The sequence below is a fragment of the Gopherus flavomarginatus genome, chromosome 8 (assembly GCF_025201925.1).
Source record: "Gopherus flavomarginatus isolate rGopFla2 chromosome 8, rGopFla2.mat.asm, whole genome shotgun sequence".
Classification (NCBI taxonomy): domain Eukaryota; kingdom Metazoa; phylum Chordata; order Testudines; family Testudinidae; genus Gopherus; species Gopherus flavomarginatus.
In genome coordinates, this window is record NC_066624.1 from 113,907,497 (window position 1) to 113,928,767 (window position 21,271).

Sequence of the window (21,271 nt, forward strand, 5' to 3'; positions counted from 1 at the left end):
TAAACTGACAGAAGTTTCCAGAGACAAACTCTGCTGAACGTTACACTGGCCAAGCAGCAAGCAGGGAGTAGCTTTAATACAGATATACCATTCCTGCTGCCAGAACTAAATAGCAAAAAAATTCACGACAATTTTTTGAACATTAATTTATGTTCTGCCAGAATTTACCAGAACAGATAAAAAAGGGAGACAGATGAAAGTGTCTCAAATGTAACAAACTTTATCCAATAAGATTCAATTATTCAACTTCTTAGTCAGTTGTACAGGTTTTTGTTTAACCTTCCACAGCTATAAAATAGGTTTTGTTTGAAAGCTTGACATACTCCTAAAATGACTCAACCACTCTCGGCAAAGGACTGATTTTTCAGGAGCAATCAAAAGCCTAAACTGACCTGCTTCCAGGCAAGACCAATGGCAAGTTCTTTGCTGGTTAGCAGGGAGCTTTGTTTCTTACTGTGTGTGGCAGAGTCTGACCTCACACACCTGCCCCAAGCAGCCTGTAGCACAGTCAGATTTCCAAAGTGAAACACTGATGCTGGTTTATCCTTTCTGCTTCAGTGCGCGCATAAGATGTAGGACATATTGCGATCTCCGGCCTGGCAGCAAGTGCCTAGGGCGAATGCCACAGCTATGCATCTAGGTGCTTGGTGATTCTGCGAATCTTCTCCTTTTTGTTTTTGTTCCCATGTTTTTTCCAGGGCTTTCCTCTGACATTCTCAGAGCTGGATGCAGCCAAAGACACAGGCCCGCTGCCAGGTTTATATCCCATCACAGTCTTGACACCTTTCGTCAGAGCACGGACATTTTCCTAAAAACAATAAATATTTGCAAACTTGTAAGCATGGAGGCATTTAATTGTAGATTAAATTACAACACATTAATTTTAACATCAGGCATAAGCCAATTGAGATGCTAGGAGGCACATCCAGAGCTGCAGAGGTCTCTCTGGCAAAGGGGGAATGGTGTCATACGACACAGTCTGCCGGGAATTCCTGCCTAGCAGCGCGAGGGACAGAGCCCCAGAGGGCTATAGGTCAGACCGCTGCCTAGGGGCATACTGGGATTGCAGTGGTCTACTTCAGTCATTGGGCTGTAATGGCCTTTGTAGAGCAACACTCTGCTGGGATTCGTTCGTGCTCCAGCCCACCGTGCAATGCCCAGCACAGGGGTAGCTCTGTTTGGGCCTAGGAACTTCTCCTGTACTGTGTTGACAACAAGGGTTTTGGAGTAGGGTGAGAAAAAAGAAATTCCAGGCCTTTAGCGGGGACACAGTATTTTCTGTCCGCTCGCTTGCAGGTGGCTGCTATGGACACTGCGGTCTGCCAGATCACCTGGGCAGGGTCCAGCGAGGCCTTGTTGATCAGGAATGCTGTATTTGCCAATGTAGAGCTTGCAAGATGTCAAGCAACTTGTGCTGTTGCTCTCTGACTTCCTGCAGAGGGACCTGGAGAGAGTCCACAACCTGCGGAGCAGCTCCAGAACTGTCTAAAATCGTCTGCCCATGTTGGAGGTGGTGTCATGATAGCCTCATCATGGGGAAAGATGAGGAGAAGTGAGCTGGTGGTGTAACCTAATCCCCCCTGTTCCTCTAGTACTTCTTGTTCTGTCTCAGGCCGTCTGGAGACTGATGAAGACAGAGATCTCATTTGTGTCTGTCTCTGCTCTGCAGGTGGTTTGGGAAAATGCACCCTATATGCAGCCCCTGGATCCCAAAAAGGCTAATATGGGGAACTGTTATGGGATTGCATCCTTGGGGAGCCCATACCAGGGACCTGGTTCACTTCTGGTCTCTGAGTATTGTGGAAGTACAGAAAGAACTGACAGGGATTTGTAGGGGATCTTAATGCATGACAGTCTCTGTTAGCAAGAGTTAAGCTAGCTGTAACCCTAATAACGCCAGATTGTAGAAGCGAGGATTGTGTGAGGTGAGCAGAAAAGAACTGTTTGAGAAGTTGTTTTGACCTTGTGTAGATAATGTGTAGGTAGACTGGTGTCTCTCAGAAGTGAGAAAAACAAGATATCAGGATGACCTATGTATAAACAAAATGCAGCTGTTGCTTATTATTGTCTGTAACTAAACATGTATAAATGTAAACATGTATAAATGTTTGTTGTAATTGTTTACCTATTGAGAGACCTGTCTAGGAAGAGGAGACCCTTTGTCCTAGTGCACTCTCTCCCTGTTGTAGCTGCTAAACAGAATAAAGTATCTGACTCTGCTGCACCCAAACAAAAGCAAGAACTGAGTTTTTCTCCAACAGTATCACGGACAAGAAGATGACACTCTGTGTGGTTGGTCCTGATATGATGCAGGGCTGCGTGAAGTAATGGAATACTTCTCATCTTCCTCCTCCTCTTCCTCGCTAGAGAAGGGTGGTGAAGGAGAGTGGTACTGTGTCTCTGGGGAAGAGACATGAGGTGCAGACAGCTCTCTACAGAGAAGTGACAACTCAGGGATGTTAGAGACTAGGGGGGAAGCTGTTCTAGACTTGATTTTAACAAATAGGGAGGAACTTGTTGAGAATTTGAAAGTAGAAGGAAGCTTGGGTGAAAGTGATCATGAAATCATAGAATTTGCAATTCTAAGGAAGGGTAGAAGGGAGTACAGCAGAATAGAGACAATGGATTTCAGGAAGGCGGATTTTGGTAAGCTCAGAGAGCTGATAGACAAGGTCCCATGGGAATTAAGACTGAGGGGAAAAACAACTGAGGAAAGTTGGCAGTTTTTCAAAGGGACGCTATTAAGGGCCCAAAAGCAAGTTATTCCGATGGTTAGGAAAGATAGAAAATTCGGCAAAAGACCACCTTGGCTTACCCTTGAGATCTTGCGTGACCTACAAAATAAAAAGGCGTCATATAAAAAATGGAAACTAGGTCAGATCACGAAGGATGAATATAGGCAAATAACACAGGAATGCAGAGGCAAGATTAGAAAAGCAAAGGCACAAAATGAGCTCAAACTAGCTATGGGAATAAAGGGAAACAAGAAGACTTTTTATCAATACATTAGAAGCAAGAGGAAGACTAAGGACAGGGTAGGCCCACTGCTCAATGAGGAGGGGGAAACAGTAACGGGAGACTTGGAAATGGCAGAGATGCTTAATGACTTCTTTGTTTCGGTCTTCACTGAGAAGTCTGAAGGAATGTCTAGTATAGTGAATGCTTACGGGAAGAGGGTAGGTTTAGAAGAGAAAATAAGGAAAGAGCAAGTAAAATATCACTTAGAAAAGTTAGATGCCTGCAAGTCACCAGGGCCTGATGAAATGCATCCTAGAATACTCAAGGAGTTAATAGAAGAGGTATCTGAGCCTCTAGCTATTATCTTTGGGAAATCATGGGAGACGGGGGAGATTCCAGAAGGCTGGAAGGGGGCAAATATAGTGCCCATCTATAAAAAGGGAAATAAAAACAACCCAGGAAACTACAGACCAGTTAGTTTAACTTCTGTGCCAGGGAAGATAATGGAGCAGGTAATCAAAGAAATCATCTGCAAACACTTGGAAGGTGGTAAGGTGATAGGGAATAGCCAGCATGGATTTGTAAAGAACAAATCGTGTCAAACTAATCTGATAGCGTTCTTTGATAGGATAACGAGCCTTGTGGATAAGGGAGAAGCGGTGGATGTGATATACCTAGACTTTAGTAAGGCATTTGATACAGTCTCGCATGATATTCTTATAGATAAGCTAGGAAAGTACAATTTAGATGGGGCTACTATAAGGTGGGTGCATAACTGGCTGGATAACCGTACTCAGAGAGTAGTTGTTAATGGCTCCCAATCCTGCTGGAAAGGTATAACGAGTGGGGTTCCGCAGGGGTCTGCTTTGGGACCGGTTCTGTTCAATATCTTCATCAACGATTTAGATGTTGGCATAGAAAGTACGCTTATTAAGTTTGCGGACGATACCAAACTGGGAGGGATTGCAACTGCTTTGGAGGACAGGGTCAAAATTCAAAATGATCTGGACAAATTGGAGAAATGGTCTGAGGTAAACAGGATGAAGTTCAATAAAGATAAATGCAAAGTGCTCCACTTAGGAAGGAACAATCAGTTTCAAAACATACAGAATGGGAAGAGACTGTCTAGGAAGGAGTATGGCAGAAAGAGATCTAGGGGTCATAATGGACCACAAGCTTAATATGAGTCAACAGTGTGATACTGTTTCAAAAAAAGCAAACATGATTCTGGGATGCATTAACAGGTGTGTTGTAAACAAGACACGAGAAGTCATTCTTCTGCTTTACTCTGCGCTGGTTAGGCCTCAACTGGAGTATTGTGTCCAGTTTTGGGCACCGCATTTCAAGAAAGATGTGGAGAAACTGGAGAGGGTCCAGAGAAGAGCAACAAGAATGATTAAAGGTCTTGAGAACATGACCTATGAAGGAAGGCTGAAGGAATTGGGTTTGTTTAGTTTGGAAAAGAGAAGACTGAGAGGGGACAAGATAGCAGTTTTCAGGTATCTAAAAGGGTGTCATCAGGAGGAGGGAGAAACCTTGTTCACCTTAGCCTCCAATGATAGAACAAGAAGCAATGGGCTTAAACTGCAGCAAGGGAGATTTAGATTGGACATTAGGAAAAAGTTCCTAACTGTCAGGGTGGTTAAACACTGGAATAGATTGCCTAGGGAAGTTGTGGAATCTCCATCTCTGGAGATATTTAAGAGTAGGTTAGATAAATGTCTATTAGGGATGGTCTAGACAGTATTTGGTCCTGCCATGAGGGCAGGGGACTGGACTCGATGACCTCTCGAGGTCCCTTCCAGCCCTAGAGTCTATGAGTCTATGAGACTATTAGGTCCCTTGGCTATCTAACTCCTGTAGTACCAGCAGGAGCATCATTGGCACTGGTGTAGAGATTGGGGGCATTGCTGGTGCTGAGGATGGAGTGTATGCTCTTGAGCAGCCAGTAGATGGAGCCAAGGATCACCTCGCTGTTGAGGGCTTGCTCGGTGCGGAAGCATTCAAAGTTGTTTTAGTTGAGACAAGTGGTACCGATTTCAAAATTCTCGTAGAGTCCTTCTCGGTCTGAAAGACAGTGCTTCTCTCTGTGGTCCTGCCCGCTAAAGTTGTTTTAGTTGAGACAAGTGGTACCGATTTCAAAATTCTTGTAGAGTCCTTCTCGGTCTGAAAGACAGTGCTTCTCTCTGTGGTCCTGCCCGTTTAGGGTCCCTGGACCTCTCAATGCCAGTTCCGGAGATGCTCAGATGGTCGCCTGCTAAGTCTCATCCCTGAAGACACTGAGGCTACTGACCTCGCAGGGTATGCCTTTCTCTGAGGCGGCTCCTTAAAGGGTGAGCTAGTGGCCCACTTCTTTTCATCTGGGTAGGAGACAGTGGATTTTCTCTTGGTGGTGCATAGTGAATGAGGGTAGGCTGATGATCGTGCCGATGGTGACCGCTGCGTAGGAGAGGTTACGACCAGCCTCAGACCCTGGTCTCAATGAGAGCTCTCCATTAGTGAAAGAATTAGTCTCAGTCCTTTCATTTGAGGCAGTGAGTACACTTCTGAGAGACATGTCCCTCCGCAAGACAGCATATGTACTGGGAGTGAACCGTCACTGACAGGAACGGTCTCACGACAAGAGCAGCACCTCTTGAACCCAGGGGATGTGGGTGTAACCCTGAGAAGGGACAGCTTACAAAAGCATAGAAAAAGAAACCTACACTAAGCTAAAGAATAACGGGGAGGAAAGAGCAACAGATTTTTTTTAAATCGGGGGAAGAAAAAAAAGGAAACGGCTAAGATATAACACGTTATAATGGAAACACTTCTGTTACTAAGGCTACAGATGTCTGAAGGGCTCTGCTGTGGATTCCAAACCACAACCAACAGCAGCTGAGAAGGAACAGAGGGCAGTTGGACTACACAGCGCTATATAGACGCCACTCACGGCACGAGATGAGGAGGAGTGCATGTGCTACTGATCTGTGATCCCCGGCGCAGGTGCTACGGTATCTACAGTGGAGCACCCACAGGGAAACTACTTAAAGAAGAAATTCCAGAGTTCCAAGACATTAAATGTCAACATTAACAGGCCAAAGTGCTCCTTCACCAAGGCTTTTAAAATCTTGGATGCTAGTTATCCAAACCTGCCAATTTATAAATGTCTAACTGTTGTAGCTGCTGTTTAACATCCTCCATGGTTACTTTTTTTGGTTACACTCTAAAGATGCTGACAAATTGCTACTAGCAGAGGTCTCTAAGGCAACTACTCCAGAACTTACCTGGTGGAAAAATGTTTTGTCCACCACATTCTCAATTTGTTTTGCGTTCTGATTCCTTTGGGGCTTTTCTGCATTGCCCTGCATAGCTCTGTGCTCCGTGTATCTTTCGTGCTGGTGTTGGAAGTCGTTTGGGTCAATGCCAGGAGGAGGATGGCAATATAAGAGCTTACCCTGTAAAAATCAAAATCAATCAATCAATGGCTTTCATCCTCATGGCACGAATCTCACAGCCCGAGCCTGAGAGGGTACAATACAGACCTCCCAATGGTGCCATGAGCTCTAACAAGGCTCATCCAATGCAAGGGGCTACAGAAGTGCAAAGGATTATTATTGTCAAGGTTATGGGTACTGCAGTCATCATAAGGCCAGTCAGTGCGTGGCCTACTAACCACCACGAGTTTTCTTTCCAATTCAGTACTGTTTTATAGATACTCCTTCCTCTCCAGCTAGAACGAGCTGTCTAGTGTGTCTTGTTCTGCCATCACACACAAAGCCATCTTTCTAACTGTCAGCAGCAGGGAGCCCTTCTTTTCATAGTCTCTTTTTGAGCAAAAAGCCCAGATTATAGGTTTTTGGCTAAAGAAACACTTCAGTGTATCGTGCTCCTTCATCCCCCAAAGGCAGAGCTGCTTGAGCAGGATAGAGAACAGCGGCAGTGAGAACTTACACTGACGTAATCTTTCAACACATAACGAGCTGATCTTGGCTGGTCCGGCTGCCCATGTGCTGTCATAAATCCTCTCATATCTGGGAGAAAGGCAGCAGAAGGTTAAAATTCAGAGGGAGCTAAACACCTGTTGCATTTAGCTCACATTGATCCTGCTGACTGACTCGGGAGTGTTGGAATCAGGCACCTAACAGGAGGCGTGTCACAAACCAACTTCCATGTTCAAGGTCATTGCCAGGTACTACTCAGATATGCATGTTTTATGTAAATGCCTTCTGATTAGGGTTAGTTCATCCGCAGGAAGCAAATTTGCGAAGCATAACTCTATACTCCTGGGGGAATTCTGCACCAGTGCCCAAGGCAGAATTTCATTTTTCTCTATACAAATTGTGCTGCAGAATTGCCGGCTGCCTGTGGGGGCTGCTGGCCCAGCAGAGCTCAGCTCTCCAGCTCCAGCTGCCAAGGGAAAAGGGTGCTGGGAGGTTCCAGCAACTGCGGTGCTCAGTGCAGGAAATTCCACACAAGTCCAGGACCCAGCACCAGGCTGTTTCTCACTCTGGATCCCAATGATCTCGGGGAAAGGGAGTGTTTGGGCTGGAGGGGTGGGGTTATCCTGCAGCTGGGCTCTGGAGCGTAGGGGCTGCAGGTGTCTGAGACCAAAGAGGCAGAGTTTTTCCCCAAGACGTGCCCAACTGGCATGTGTGACACACCCAGACTGAGGCGCCCAACAAAAGCATAACAGAGAAACAGGAACTGTTTGGTCATAGGGGTTTCTTTAACTCTCTGCTCCTAGGGGATTTTTTTTGTTGTCTGTATTGTTACAGACATACTTACTGAGAGTTATTTTGAAAAAAAAAATTACCAAAATAATTGAAACTGGTGTGATTGTAATGTTACTTTGACAAATAAAATATGTACAATTTTGCAGAATTTTAAAATACTGTGCACATAATTTTTTGGCACAGAATTCCCCCCAGAGTAATTATAACACATACAGAGGATTAGCCACCTACACATGGTCTCCAGCAAAGGCCTCATAGTCCAAGGAGGGTTTTAGTACCTGAGACACCCAAGTGTGACACTGATTTTAACCCTATGTTTCAGCGGCTAAGTGAATTGCAGGGGGCGAGGGGGGGTTAGGGTATCATCACTCACAGCCATATGCTGTTAGCAGCTCTTCAGATGTTGGCTGGCGATCTGGTTCCTCATCTTCCCTGGGTCTTATGATATTTATTCCATAGGTTGCTTCTAAAACATGTCGTGGGATATGCTGGCAAATGTGAACTAGTGAAGGAAGCCACAGGTTGAGTTCTGTTCTGCATGCATGAGTTGCACAGGCGAAAGGTATTCTAGGTTACTCACTGAGACTACTCTGCTTCTAAGAGTAAATAATGACTTTCAGATTTGATTATATAGGTTGAAAAAGGAAAGACACATGAGCCTCCACAATGAGGATTATCTTAAAATAACACTACTCAAAAGAACAAAGGCAGAAGACTACAAACACAGGTCTATTTCGGCCCTCAGTCAACTCCACTGACTTCAATAAATATGGCCAGACAGCCTTAGTCCCTGCTAGCATACGTATATTTCACATTGAAGTGTTACCACATGCCAAACACACGTGCAAACATTTCCAAACTGCAAGCAAAGGATATTAGAGAGATAGGTGGAACATGGTCTCTCATCTGATCTATAGGCAAAATTCCACAGCAGATCATCTCTGCCTTTGTAGAGACGAAGGATGGCATCACCAGACCGGGACAATCACAGAGACATAGGCCAGGCTCCACATACAGAGTCTACAAGGAAAAGAAAAGCAGAGGTCACGGAGAGCATCCGATGTATGTTCCAAGCGAGGAAAGGGAACAAAGGGCAGAAAAATCACAGTAAAGTTGGGTGTGGGTAGGGTAAGAGAAAACAAAGTAAGTGCAGGGGAAGATTCATTGAGCAGAAGCTCCACAACACTACAGTGGTGGCATGGAGATGGCCAGCTGGAGCTTACACTTTGCTCAGCGTGAAGGTGACAGCTGAAAGAAGAACAGAAAGCCATGAGAACCCAGCTATGTACCAGTGACTCCCAGGGACAAAGAAGCGTGACAGCTCTGAAGGCTTTTCCTTGCAGTCTGAAAAGATTCGATCAAAGTGGGGGCAAAGCAGAACAGTCAAGGAAGATACTCTTCCTGCACTTTATGCTATGGAAGGTGCTTCTTGACCTTCAGACATCTAAAGTACCTATTTCTGACTGAGGACCCCTTCTTGCCACATGCTGATGGAGAGAGGAAGGCCAAGTACCACATTTACAATAGAATATGGAAAATATTTCCATCAGAACAGAAGCTTTCATGCGTTATTCTCTCTAAGCTGTAGCCAACTCTATGAAAACGCTTGAGAACCCCTGCCAGAGAGCATGATCAGACATTCCTAAACCACACTGGCACAGGTCAAAATAATACATGGCATTCAGATCAGAGACTTGAGAACTCCCAGTGTCTGTCACGGGGGCAAGCCCCTTGCAATCACGCTTTCTTCAGCTGGAGGTGAGTGAAACACCAGCACGTCAGTGATACCTGAAAGTGCTTTGTGTGACCTGGCGTGGCAGACACCGACACTTTCTTGTTTCCAAGGATTGTGTTGATTGTTGAGCTCTTACCAACATTAGGGTAACCCACCTGGAAGGCAGAAAGTGAATCGATAAGACAGTCATATCAGGCGAGGCATTATTAAGCTACTAATAGTGGTTTGGCAGAGGGGCTAGCCATCAATCTAAGCACCGTTTGAAAGCTGTACTGTAGAAAGCTGCAAGGCTGCAGTGCTTAAAATGAATCCACACTTTGACTCCTTTCTGATTTCACTTGCCAGGTTTTTGTCCTCATGGGAAACGGGCCTTCTGGATGAGCGTACATTTCACACTGCAAGGCTCTTGGACCACATTAGTCTATTTTGAGTACAAGCTCCAACTTACCAGCCCTACTGTGACCTCTCCCTCCTTCACCTTCTTCCCAGTATGTATCGTTTTGAATATCTCTAGCAGTTCGTTTTTCTGTACCAGGTGGCTGAAGTTACTGATGTGCCTGCTCTGCAGTGGCACTGGGCTCTGCACTAAAGCTCTGTCAGTCCTGCTTTCCATACAGCTTGGGTTACTGGCATTTATTTCTTCCTCATCATCATCTTCAGAACAGGTCTGCCAGGCATCCTCCTCCTCTTCACAGTCCTCATATTCATCACTATCGTCGTCATCACTACCCAGGACTCTGTTTTCAAGATGCAGAGTGTTACCCCTGACTGTGCTTTCTGTACCGCTCTGCAGGGGCCTGTGCTCCTCCTCACTGGACCTGCCATCTTCAGAGTCACTTGCCTCCTCGAGTTCTAGTCCCTGGGTAAAGAATGAGAGTTTCATGACTGGAACAGAGATAGGGCAGAACATAACCAGCAGCAGTGCTGTGGGGAAAAATGATTGTACTGTACAAAACTAGGCAGCCAGATTAATTCTCACCCCCCGTATCTATTTTACAGGATTACTGCAAACTGCCGATAACCCTGCAACAGTCCTGTGTCGGCAGCGGTCTGAGGGTGTGGAGCTCAATAGATGCCTTCCTCTAGTGGCTTCACATCTTTGCTCAGAACTTTATTGCATTCCCCCTTCCAGATCTACCAGCTGCCCGCATACCCTCACCCTTCTCATCACTGATACTTTGTGTGTTCCTAAAGCTACCTTTCTCGAGCCATCAGTCCATGTTTCACTGCCACGTACAGACATATGTGTAGTGCCACATACAACCAAAAACCCCTAAGTTCTGAGCTCAGTTAGACTGGAGAGCTGCTGGGCAACTGAACTTGTGCTGTATGGTGATGGGAGGTGAGGGCTCTGTACATCTGTGTTCTCATTGTACATCTTTAAGTAAATTAACTACCGTATTTTTATATAACAAATTTCCACAGAGTTTTAAAGCTTCATCTGAGTAGCCTACTATGAGAATGCAATAAATTAAGTAAATAAATAAATAAAAGCCACCATTACCCAATTTCTCCCACGTACCCCACGAGACGTCTCGTGTACTTCCAGAGGCACGTGTACCACAGCTTGGGAACCCCTGCTCTAGAGTGAGGCTCAGCAGTTACCCTTCCCTAAGGAAGACGGTATTTCCCCTCTTTTTCTGGAGTTCAGTTACACTATGGCAAGCATGACTGCAAGAAAAACATACGTCTCAGTCTTCCCGAATCACCAGACACACAACCACACGTGAACAAGTGACCTAAGCTACCTTAGGTTCAGCACTCAGCCGCATGCCTTCTGCCAAGGCTGACCAGAACACAACTTTAACACCTTCTCTCTCAAAGAACTGCGCCCAAGCCACGCGCTGCTCTCTGCTCAGCAAATCCGCCTTGTTTAGCAGAATGACGTTCTCTTTGTCGCTGCTCATTTCCTTCACATAACGTTCCTGGAGAACACAAAAGGACTAGACAGGATTCTGATTTGGAAACTGCTGCAGTCCAACATGAAGGAAAGTAAAATTAGGGCTGCTTCAACTTACCCTTCGTAGGCTCACCAACAATTCTACCATTAGGGGCTGATTTACAAAGGATTCCGCACACAGCTGCATGTGATTTGCAAATGCAGTTACTGGGACTGCTTGCATAAAGTGGGTATTTGCAATACAAAGGGCCAGACACAGCTGGCACTTACATACACAATATACCCTAGATACTCATCCAGGTGTGGCACAGGAAGGCTCCAGACCTTGGAGTACTGACTCTCAAAGCTGACTCTCTATTTATCAAGTCTGCAATTTTGTTGCTGCAGGACATTCTATTTCAGAGGCTTCTGTTAAATAGCTGCTGTTTCTGTGGGCTTGTCTACACTGGCAATTTACAGCGCTGCACCGGTCTCACTCAAGGTGTGAAAAAACACCCCCCGAGCGCAGCAAGTTTTAGCGCTGTAAAGTGCCATGTAGACAATGCAGCCGCGCTCCCTGCACTGGTAGCTACGCCCCTCATGGAAGTGGGTTTTTTAGAGCACCGCAACTACACAAGGCATGTTAAAGCATTGCCGCGGCAGCATTTTAGCATTGCCAGGGTAGACTAGCCCTTAAATTCCCAATATTTCTTTTAAATGTTTAGGATAACAGTAATGCACTGTTTTTTAATTCTACACTGCTTTTGAGAGGAGTATAAAATATACACATACCCCTTATATGCTGTATAATCCATATAATTATACTGTACATAAAATTATATACAGTCAAAGTTAGCACTGAGACGTCTAACGACAGTAGTTTAGAAAGACATTTGCTTCACTTAACTTACCAGATCTTGGCATCTAAACAGGAGTGGATTTCTGGCATCTACTATCTGAACCACAATGTCACTGCAAAATAAAAGGCCAATAAGCACCTTTTTCTGGCTGTTCTCTGTATAAGCTCAATATGAAATGAGCAGATCACTGTGACCTTGCTGCTGAAGTATTTTTCAATTTCAGAAAAATCAGTAGAGATACAATCTCAAAGTTAATTACTAATGAAATTAAATGCCTAAACGAGATTAAACTGGCAGGTGGCTTTGCTCTTCTGTTTCAGCTAAGCAGAGCAAACAGAAAGATTATTTCTGTGTATGCCAAGTTGTTAATGCCCCCAAAAATCTTCTTCTGAGTGGCAAGAGGCCCTAGACCAGGAGCCCACTCTCCACCTCACCTTGACTTTCAAGTGCTCCACTATTCCAGGACACATCATTTTCCTACTACCCTAGTCCGTGGAATGACTGTGTGTGTGGGGAGGTGGGGGTTAAAGCTGATAAAAGATTTTGAACGGACAGCCTAGAAGGCAGGTCCATCGGGGAAGCCACTGAAAGAGGGTTGCAGGTGTTGCTGATGTTAGTGGGCTGCTTGCGCGCACACGTCTGCAGCATCAGGCCCTAGAATTGTGGAGGTGGGGGGGGGGCGGTATTTAAATTGCTTTTAGTGGCATAGAATCTTTGTCACTTCAAAACAAACTGAATGCAGTTTTCACAATGGAAAGGTACTTAGTCCTTCAATATGTTCACAATCACTTTGTTAGTTTTTTTAAATACACACAGGTCAAAATATTAAAAAATAGGAATCTAAAGTTACATTATTAAGTCTATATTTAGGCGTTTAAGGGTGAGGTTTTCAAATGCAATTAAGTGACTTAGAAGTGCAAGTCACTGACTTCAGACTGCAAACTATGATTATTTCACTTTTCTTAACTTAGGCAAGTTCAATATATTGGAAGGTGGAGTTGGTTGCAAACACAGCACAGGCTATCTGCTTATCAATCATATGTTTCAGTTAGTGCTGTTCTCACAGTGAGGATGCTAATGAAGCCCTGGATATGTTTTCAGCAGAGATGAGCATTTTAGGTTTGAAGCTTCATAGTTACAAAATGTCCACATTATGAAGTGGGGAGTAAAGCACTAGCAACGTGTGAATAAAAAAATCTGATTTAAATTAAAAACAAAAAAAAAGGCAACAATCTCTCTCTCTAAGTCATGATTTTTATCGTCCATGACACAGAAACCGATAAATATTACCTTCTTTCGATGACTCTCCAGAGCTGGCGCCAAAAGTCTAAATTCCGTTCAAATGGGGTCAAAATCAATTTCTCTTCTTCCTCTAGCCTAGAGAGAAACAGAGAGGATACTCCACATGCAGATCATGTTAGACTGCAAACACAACACCAAGTCTGCTTGGAATTACACCACACTCGCCTTTCATTGAGCAATCTGCAAAAGGCAGGGACCCAAACATTAAGGTGCCCCTTCTGCAAGGTTTCTAAATAGATCTTAGCTCCTGAAGAAAACCCATCTTAGTGCCATTAGTACACAGATGATGTGATGGCAACTGGTCACAGCAAAGAAAAGCCAACTCCATCAGCAAACAAACTGGGAAAATTCAGAGCTGGGGTATCAGAACAGATCAAAGAAATTACCCTGTGTCACCCAGTATCTATACAGTTAGTTGGCGTGTGCAAAAAATGCACTTGGGGCCCATTCCTGGCAGCTTACTCTCTGGGCCAGGTCCACTCGGCTCCCACTGGGAGTGAGCACCTCACATTTCTCTTGAGCAGCACTCTCCTGTAGAAACCGGAAGTGGCACTGGCATTCTCTGGAGACACGTGCTTATCCCACCTCCTCTAAAGGGATGTGGGTATGACATTGTGCTTCGGCTCAGAGCGTGGAGTCTGAAGGGATTCTAAATTAACCTCCTTTTTTTTTTTTTTTTTTGAAAAAAAGGAGAAACCCGCAGTATGTAAACATGATATACAGGTTTACTTGCTCCTGCCTCAGCGAAGGGGGCTGGACTCAATGACTTTTCAAGGTTCCATCCAGCCCCACATCACTAGGATTTTATGACATATGGTCCAAACTCTTAACCTCATAATTACCAGCACATAACAGGTACTTTTTGGAAACTCGTCATAAGAACGGGCCAGGACCATAGTGGTGACAGACCATCAAGAGTTTTTCCCTGTATTTGCCAGGAGCAAAAGACATGCTCCCATGTCCCTAGGGCTCTAACAAAGATACAGAAAACCCACCCTCCTCTATTCTCATTGACTGATTGTGTTAAGCGTGAGTAGCTCACTCACCGAACAAGCTGTCGTCTCCACTCCAGAAAGCTCTCTCTCTCTGCTTGCTTTAACTTCTCAGCACTGGTTCTCCTATCCCAGTATGGTCTAGAAAGATCATATATTGAAAGAAACGTAACAGTGTTTCAGAATGTTTTCTCAGTTATATTTGTCCAATAAAAGGAAGGTCAGAAAGAACACTTGCTCTGGACAGTTCAGAGGCATTTTACGGTTGTTGTTCTTATGTACAGGTATGTATTTTTAGCAGCCTTGGAAGTATAACATTTCTTTGTTCTCTTTAAATATCATTTCAAAAAGCGATGGGCGCATTAAACAGAAAAACTCATTTCATGCTACAGATGCTCCCCGGGTTACACAAACCCGACTTACGAAAATCCACACTTACGGAAAAAGTTCCGTAAGTTCTGTAAGCTTTTTTTTTTTTTGGCGCATAATTGTCGGGTATATGTTCCCGACTTATGCAAAATTCGACTTACACAAGGCGTTCTGGAACGGAACACTTGCATAAGTCTGGGAGCGTCTGTACATTATAATCCTTCACTCAAAAGGCCAGTTTCCTCAACTGTATTGCATAGGATATTTAAGAATGTGGGATTCGTCTCTCCCTCTAGATCTTTTTAAGTTTAACAGTCTCTTCTATCTGGCTGATCCCAAATAGTGTGGCTGAGACTAACAGTCCTCTTTAAAGACGAACTGATTTTTAAAAATGCAGCACCTGCATCTTTCTCAGTGTTAAAACTCTTATATTCCATTCAATTATCTTAAATGTTAATTCCTATGATTCACAATTCTGCAACTGATTCAGATTCTGAAGGCAGTGAACTAACGCCACATGCAAGGAAGATTTACAATCTGAAGCTGTTGCACAGGGATCCTGTTCTTGGGAAGGTCTTGTACTGCAGCATTGTAGATGAGCTAAAGAGTTTTTAAACAAACAAGAGTATAAGAAACAAATCTATCCATATTGTAATAGCCCTATTTGTGTTTAAAAGTAAACTGTATTAATCATTTTTAAAGCTTTTTTTGTCTCCACACATACCCAATGCACTTTGTGACTACACACTTTGGCCTTAGACCTAAGCACTCAGGTGGAGGGCTATTACCTTTGAATTACAAAACCCAATTATTTTATCATGTGACTGTAATCAAAAGACTAAATTAACAGGTTAGTTAACAATTCAGTACATAGCATATATGTTTGAGCACCATGATGTGGCTCAAAAATAGAGTATTACGTTAAACCAAGAATTTATCTGACTGTTTTGCAAGTCAACCTGTTAGCTTAACGTTTGTTTTTTTTAATATTTGAAGTAGTATTATAGTAGTAATGAAATAACAGAACAGGACGTGTCCTACTGAAATCATATCAACAGAATATTATGTGAATGAAACCTAAATTATTCTTCCATAAATATAGTAGCTCTGAAGTCAACAGTTTTTGTAAAGAGGGAATAATTCTCTTTTACCCAGATTTACATGGTCATGAACAACAAAAATACAAAACACAAACAAAAATAGTTTGAAATTTTCTCACTTTCAAACAATACCACCAATCTCATCATCATCTAGCTCTTATATAGCCATTTTCACCAGTAGATCGCAAAGCACTTTACAAAGGAGGTCAGTATCAATATCCCCATTTTACAAATGGGGAAACTGAGGCACAGAGTGGTGAAGTGACTTGGCTGAGGTCACCCAGTAGGCCAGTGGCTGAGTTAGGAACAGAACCCAAGGCTCTTAAGTCCTAGTCCAGTGCTCTACCCACTAGGACACACTGCATACCCTAGTATGTGCAAAACATGCTGCCTGCCGGACAGCTACACCGGAGGTGTAATGTCCAGCTACACTGGAGGTGTAATGTCCACACTCTCTTTTTTTGAGCTAGCATGCTAAAACCAGCATCGTAGCCTGGCTGCACCATGGTGAGATGGCTAGCTGTCCCAAAACCAGAGCTAGGATTTCCAATGGGATTGTACCGAGGCAGCAAGGCCATCCCACCACCCGTGCAGCCACGGCTGTGAGTTTTAGCATGCTAGTTCAATCAAAGGCAGCACGGGTATGTCCACCTGAGCTGGAAGTTACACCTCCAGTGTAGCTGGACCCTGTGAAAACCTTCCAGCTCCAGGGTGGACACTCCCAAAGCGGTATATGGTATTCTGAGTTGCCTGGTGCCTCATCTTATTTTTAAAAAAGCACACTAACTGCTCTGTTGCTGTGCCTCTGTGTTCCAGCACTGACCCTGGTATGTTACACTGAAAGTGCACTGCCGCCCAGGGGACATCATGAGGTGCCTGGTACCCCTCACAGCACCAATGGCAGGTTTTCTGTGATGTAACTGGTACATTCAGATCAAAAATTCAAGCAACAGGACAACATTTCAGTGAAGTGCAAATGTTAGAATAAACGTGGCAAATAATAATGGCTGAACTGTAAATCCCCATAAAAGGAAACTTCCACTGGAAATGCCAATAGACTCAACAGAGAAGACACTGCAGTATTGCTCTGAGCTGGATCTTACCTTCTTGGTATACTCAAAAACTGTCTGTTTTCCTCATGGAGTTTCTTGATATTTTTGGTCTCTTCGGCTGTCAGCAGGCCAGTCCTCGCCTCAGCAGGAACAAACTTGATATTCAGTTTCTCTGTTTATAAAGGAAAAAACCCTGCCATTAACATTCACGCTCAGCAAGTGCAGATGTTAGGATCTGGGCTCCAATAAAAGAACCCCCATGTGAAGGTGGAGGGATTACATGCCAAGCTGGCAGGAAACCTTTCCAGTGAAAACCATTCAACTACATACCAGTCAATGGTTGCTGGGCTCACTTGAAACCAATAATTATATGCAAATTCTGACTGTGAATTTGTGCAAACACAGCATATGCTGCTTCAGTTTACAGATGCTACATCAGTTGTTGACCATTACGATAAACATAGTTTGAGTCCTTTGGGGAGATTTTAACACTATTTTCAAAGTGAATTGTTTTTAATGCTAATTCACTGTTTGGGAAAGGCATGAGATTCATAGTACCGGGAGACTGAAGTCCTCTAACAATAGCGCAGAAAGCAGATGGCAGCTATGTAAGCTTTCCACCCACTCCTCTGCTAGTACGTTTCAACCTTCACCTAGGACAAAGGATTAGTCCCCATTCAATCCTTGGCTTCTCTGCAGATAATGCAAAGTAACGTTCTGTGTGTGGCGTGTATTTGTGCGACGTGCTTCTGGTTCCATTAGGAGATGGACTGATACCATGAGACATTTCACATAAGGCCTGCTCTACACACAAGCTTGCACTGAAATAGCCAAGTTGGTTTTAAATGTACATTTTCCATTGTTTTGGTAGAAGTCAGTGGGTGGGCATGCTCAATATGGAATAACAGTACCCTATTTTAATTTAGCTCAATTCAAGCTTTTTCCAACTGATATTAAATCAAATAGGACACTTATTTCAAAATACGCATGCCCACCCCCAGACTTGCACCAAAAGTGTTGAACAGAACCAGGGATAATACTGCGCCCTGCAGAACTCGACTAGAAACACACCTCTTCAATGATGATTGTCCATAGTTAGCTACTTTTTGAGCATGGTCAGTAAGCTAGTTCTTAAGCAATTTAATATGTTCTCTATTAATTTTTATAGTGCTAATTTTTTAATCGTAATGTCATCATGTACCAAGTCAAATACCTTACAAAAATCTATTACATCTATTTAGCTACTTTTCTCAACTAACCTTGTTATCGTATTAAAAAAAAACAGGTTTGCTCAACAATACAGGTGAGTCCCACCTTACGCTGGGGTTACATTCCACTGTCAGAGCGTAAAGCGAAAATCGCGTATAGTCAAAATTACATTGAGCGTAATGGTGGGCAGAATTGTCCACATTACAGATACAGTATTTAAATTGTTATTTTTCTCTCTCTCTCTTTTTTTTTTTTTGGCCGACTGCACAAAGCTGAATTTGTGCATGTTAAATGCACGTAAGATGAGACTCGCCTGTATTGTTGAGCAAACCTGTTTTTTTTAAATACGATAACAAGGTTTGTTGAGAAAAGTGGTTGAGAAAAGTATCTTCCATAAAACCACAATTAGGAGTACAGAACAACTTCTGTATGAGGCGAGATTAATAAAATTGTGACTTTTCAGCTTGTAAAAGAGATGACTAAGGGGGGCATATGATAGAGGTCTATAAAATCATGCCTGGTGTGGAGAAAGTAAATCAGGAAGTGTTATTTACTCCTTCTCATAACACAAGAACTAGGGGTCACCAAATGAAATTAATGGGCAGCAGGTTTAAAATAAACGAAGGAAATATTTCTTCACACAATGCACAGTCGACCTGTGGAACTCTTTGCCAGAGGATGTTGTGAAGGTCAAGACTATAACAGGGTTCAAAAAAGAACTAGATAAGTTCCTGGAGGATAGGTCCATCAATGGCTATTAGCCAGGATAGACAGGAATGGTATCCCTAGCCTCTGTTTGCCAGAAGCTGGGAATGGGTGACAGGGGATGGATCACTTGATGATTACCTGTTCTGTTCACTCCCTCTGGGGCAGCTGGCATTGGCCACTGTCGGAAGACAGGATACAGGGCTAGATGGACCTTAGGTCTGACACAGTATGGCCGTTCTTATGTAATCCTACAGCAGCTTATGCGAAAACATAGGGAATGCCTCAGAAGCCGCATGCTCCAGCTTTTAACATACTAATGCCTATTAATACACAACATATTTTTACATTTCAAATCACCATATCATGATGGGTCTCTAGCATGGCCAAAAACTTACCAGCTGCAAATTCAGTTCCTGCAAGCTCTGCTGTAGCAAGGAATTCCTCAAGCGAGCTTTGTTCTGTCACTGACTGAAGGTTGAGGCGGCCCCAGTCATACCCATCATTTAACTCACTTGTATGTAACTGCAAAGAAAAGCAGATGTGTTGTCAGGCTGCCCTGTAACACCCATAAGCACCAAGTCAGAGCCCCCAGTGGCATGTTCACGCTGGGCCTAGAGGATTCAGGGCACTGGCCTGGCAGGTGGCAGTTCTTGCCAAGGACACAGACAGCACAACGGGACCCACGCTGCGATTCTCCCTGTGTTCAGCACACTGACCCGCGGGCTAGGAGAGACCCCACTGCACAGACCAACGCTCTGAGCGCTCAGCTAGTCTGGGCACACGGGGGGCAGGGGGGCTCCCCATGGGGGGGAGGGGGGGTGCTCCCCATGGGGGGACGGGCACACCGGGGGGGGACGGGCACAGCGGGGGGGGAAGGGGGCTCCCCGGGGGGGGACGGGCACACGTCGGGGGGGGTGCTCCCCATGGGGGAAGGGGGGATGCTCCCCATGGGGGGACGGGCACAGCGAGGCGGAAGGGGGCTCCCCATGGAGGGGAGGGGGGGTGCTCCCCATGGGGGGACGGGCACAGCGGGGCGGAAGGGGGCTCCCCATGGAGGGGAGGGGGGGTGCTCCCCATGGGGGGACGGGCACAGCGGGGCGGAAGGGGGCTCCCCGGGGGGGGACGGGCACACGTCGGGGGGGGGGTGCTCCCCATGGGGGGGGGATGGGCAGAACGGTGGCGATAGAGTCCGCGGAGCCTGGTCCGGGCCCTGGCCGGCGCCCTGCACTCCGCACGGGCACGTTACCCAGGAGCCCGGCTGCCTGCTGCCCCGCTTGGCCTGGCTCCTCTCCTTCATGAGGGCCCGGCCCAGTCCCGGGCTTCTCTTCTTCCCCATGCCGAGGTCTCCGCTGTCCCAAACGCTTTCTTCCTGGTCTGGTCTCCAACGGCACCCGTCCCTGCCCCGGAAGTGCTCGTTCCGTGAACCGGAAGTCGGATGATTGGGGAGACAGTGCACATTGGGGGAGGGGTGGCTCCCAGGGGACTCCTGTCCCCTTGGTGCGTCCCCCGGAGAGGAGACCGAGCCCCCCGGCGCCTCAGCATGGCCCGGCGCCGCTTGGCAACGGTACAGGCCGGTCGCGTCCTTGATTTACTGTGTCCGGTGGAAACTCGTCCCCAGAGCGAAGCGTTCCTGACCATGATGTCTGCTCGACTGAAAATCGCTGCCAAGACTCTGTCCCCGCAGGCCCCGTTCTCTGTCTGTCCCCACAGGCGCCGCCTCCTCCAGCCGCCCAGCCACCCAGCCCTCTGTGCAATCTCCATCCATCCATCCACCCCCCCATGCAACCTCCTCGTCCGTCCGTCCGTCCCCCTGTGCAACCTCCATCCATCCCCGCCCGTGCAACCTCCTCCTCCTCCTCCATCCATCCATCCCCCCATGCACCCTCCTCCTCCATGTCCGTCCGTCCCGCTGTGCAACCTCCTCCATCCCGGCCCGTGCAACCTCCTCCTCCTCCTCCATCCATCCATCCCCCATGCAACCTCCTCCTCCATCCATCCATCCACCCCCCCATGCAACCTCCTCCTCCTCCATCCGTCCGTCCCCCCCCATGCAACCTCCTCCTCCTCCTCCTCCTCCATCCATCCATCCCCTGTGCAACCTCCTCCTCCATCCATCCGTCCCCCCTCATGCAACCTCCTCCTCCATGTCCGTCCGTCCCCCTGTGCAACCTCCATCCATCCCCCCACCGTGCAACCTCCTCCATCCCCGCCCGTGCAACCTCCTCGTCCTCCATCCATCCATCCCCCATGCAACCTCCTCCTCCATCCATCCATCCACCCCCCCATGCAACCTCCTCCTCCTCCATCCGTCCGTCCCCCCCCATGCAACCTCCTCCTTCTCCTCCATCCATCCATCCGTCCCCCCCCATGCAACCTCCTCCTCCATGTCCGT

The 21,271-nt window shown here is 45.8% G+C and overlaps 1 protein-coding gene across 1 annotated transcript; it reads right to left on the reverse strand.

Moving 5' to 3' along the window:
- Window positions 1-204: 204 nt before the first annotated feature.
- LSG1 (large 60S subunit nuclear export GTPase 1) lies at window positions 205-20,387 on the reverse strand. The gene is made up of 14 exons (XM_050963914.1): window positions 20,126-20,387; window positions 19,275-19,401; window positions 17,014-17,134; window positions 14,496-14,582; window positions 13,438-13,524; window positions 12,199-12,259; window positions 11,157-11,333; window positions 9,857-10,267; window positions 9,462-9,563; window positions 8,548-8,693; window positions 8,047-8,168; window positions 6,892-6,971; window positions 6,225-6,395; window positions 205-808 (listed from the first exon to the last, which is right to left on the reverse strand). The coding sequence occupies exons 1-14, from the start codon at window positions 20,213-20,215 to the stop codon at window positions 629-631; spliced, it is 1,962 nt and encodes a 653-aa protein (XP_050819871.1). The 5' UTR covers window positions 20,216-20,387; the 3' UTR covers window positions 205-628.
- Window positions 20,388-21,271: the final 884 nt, after the last annotated feature.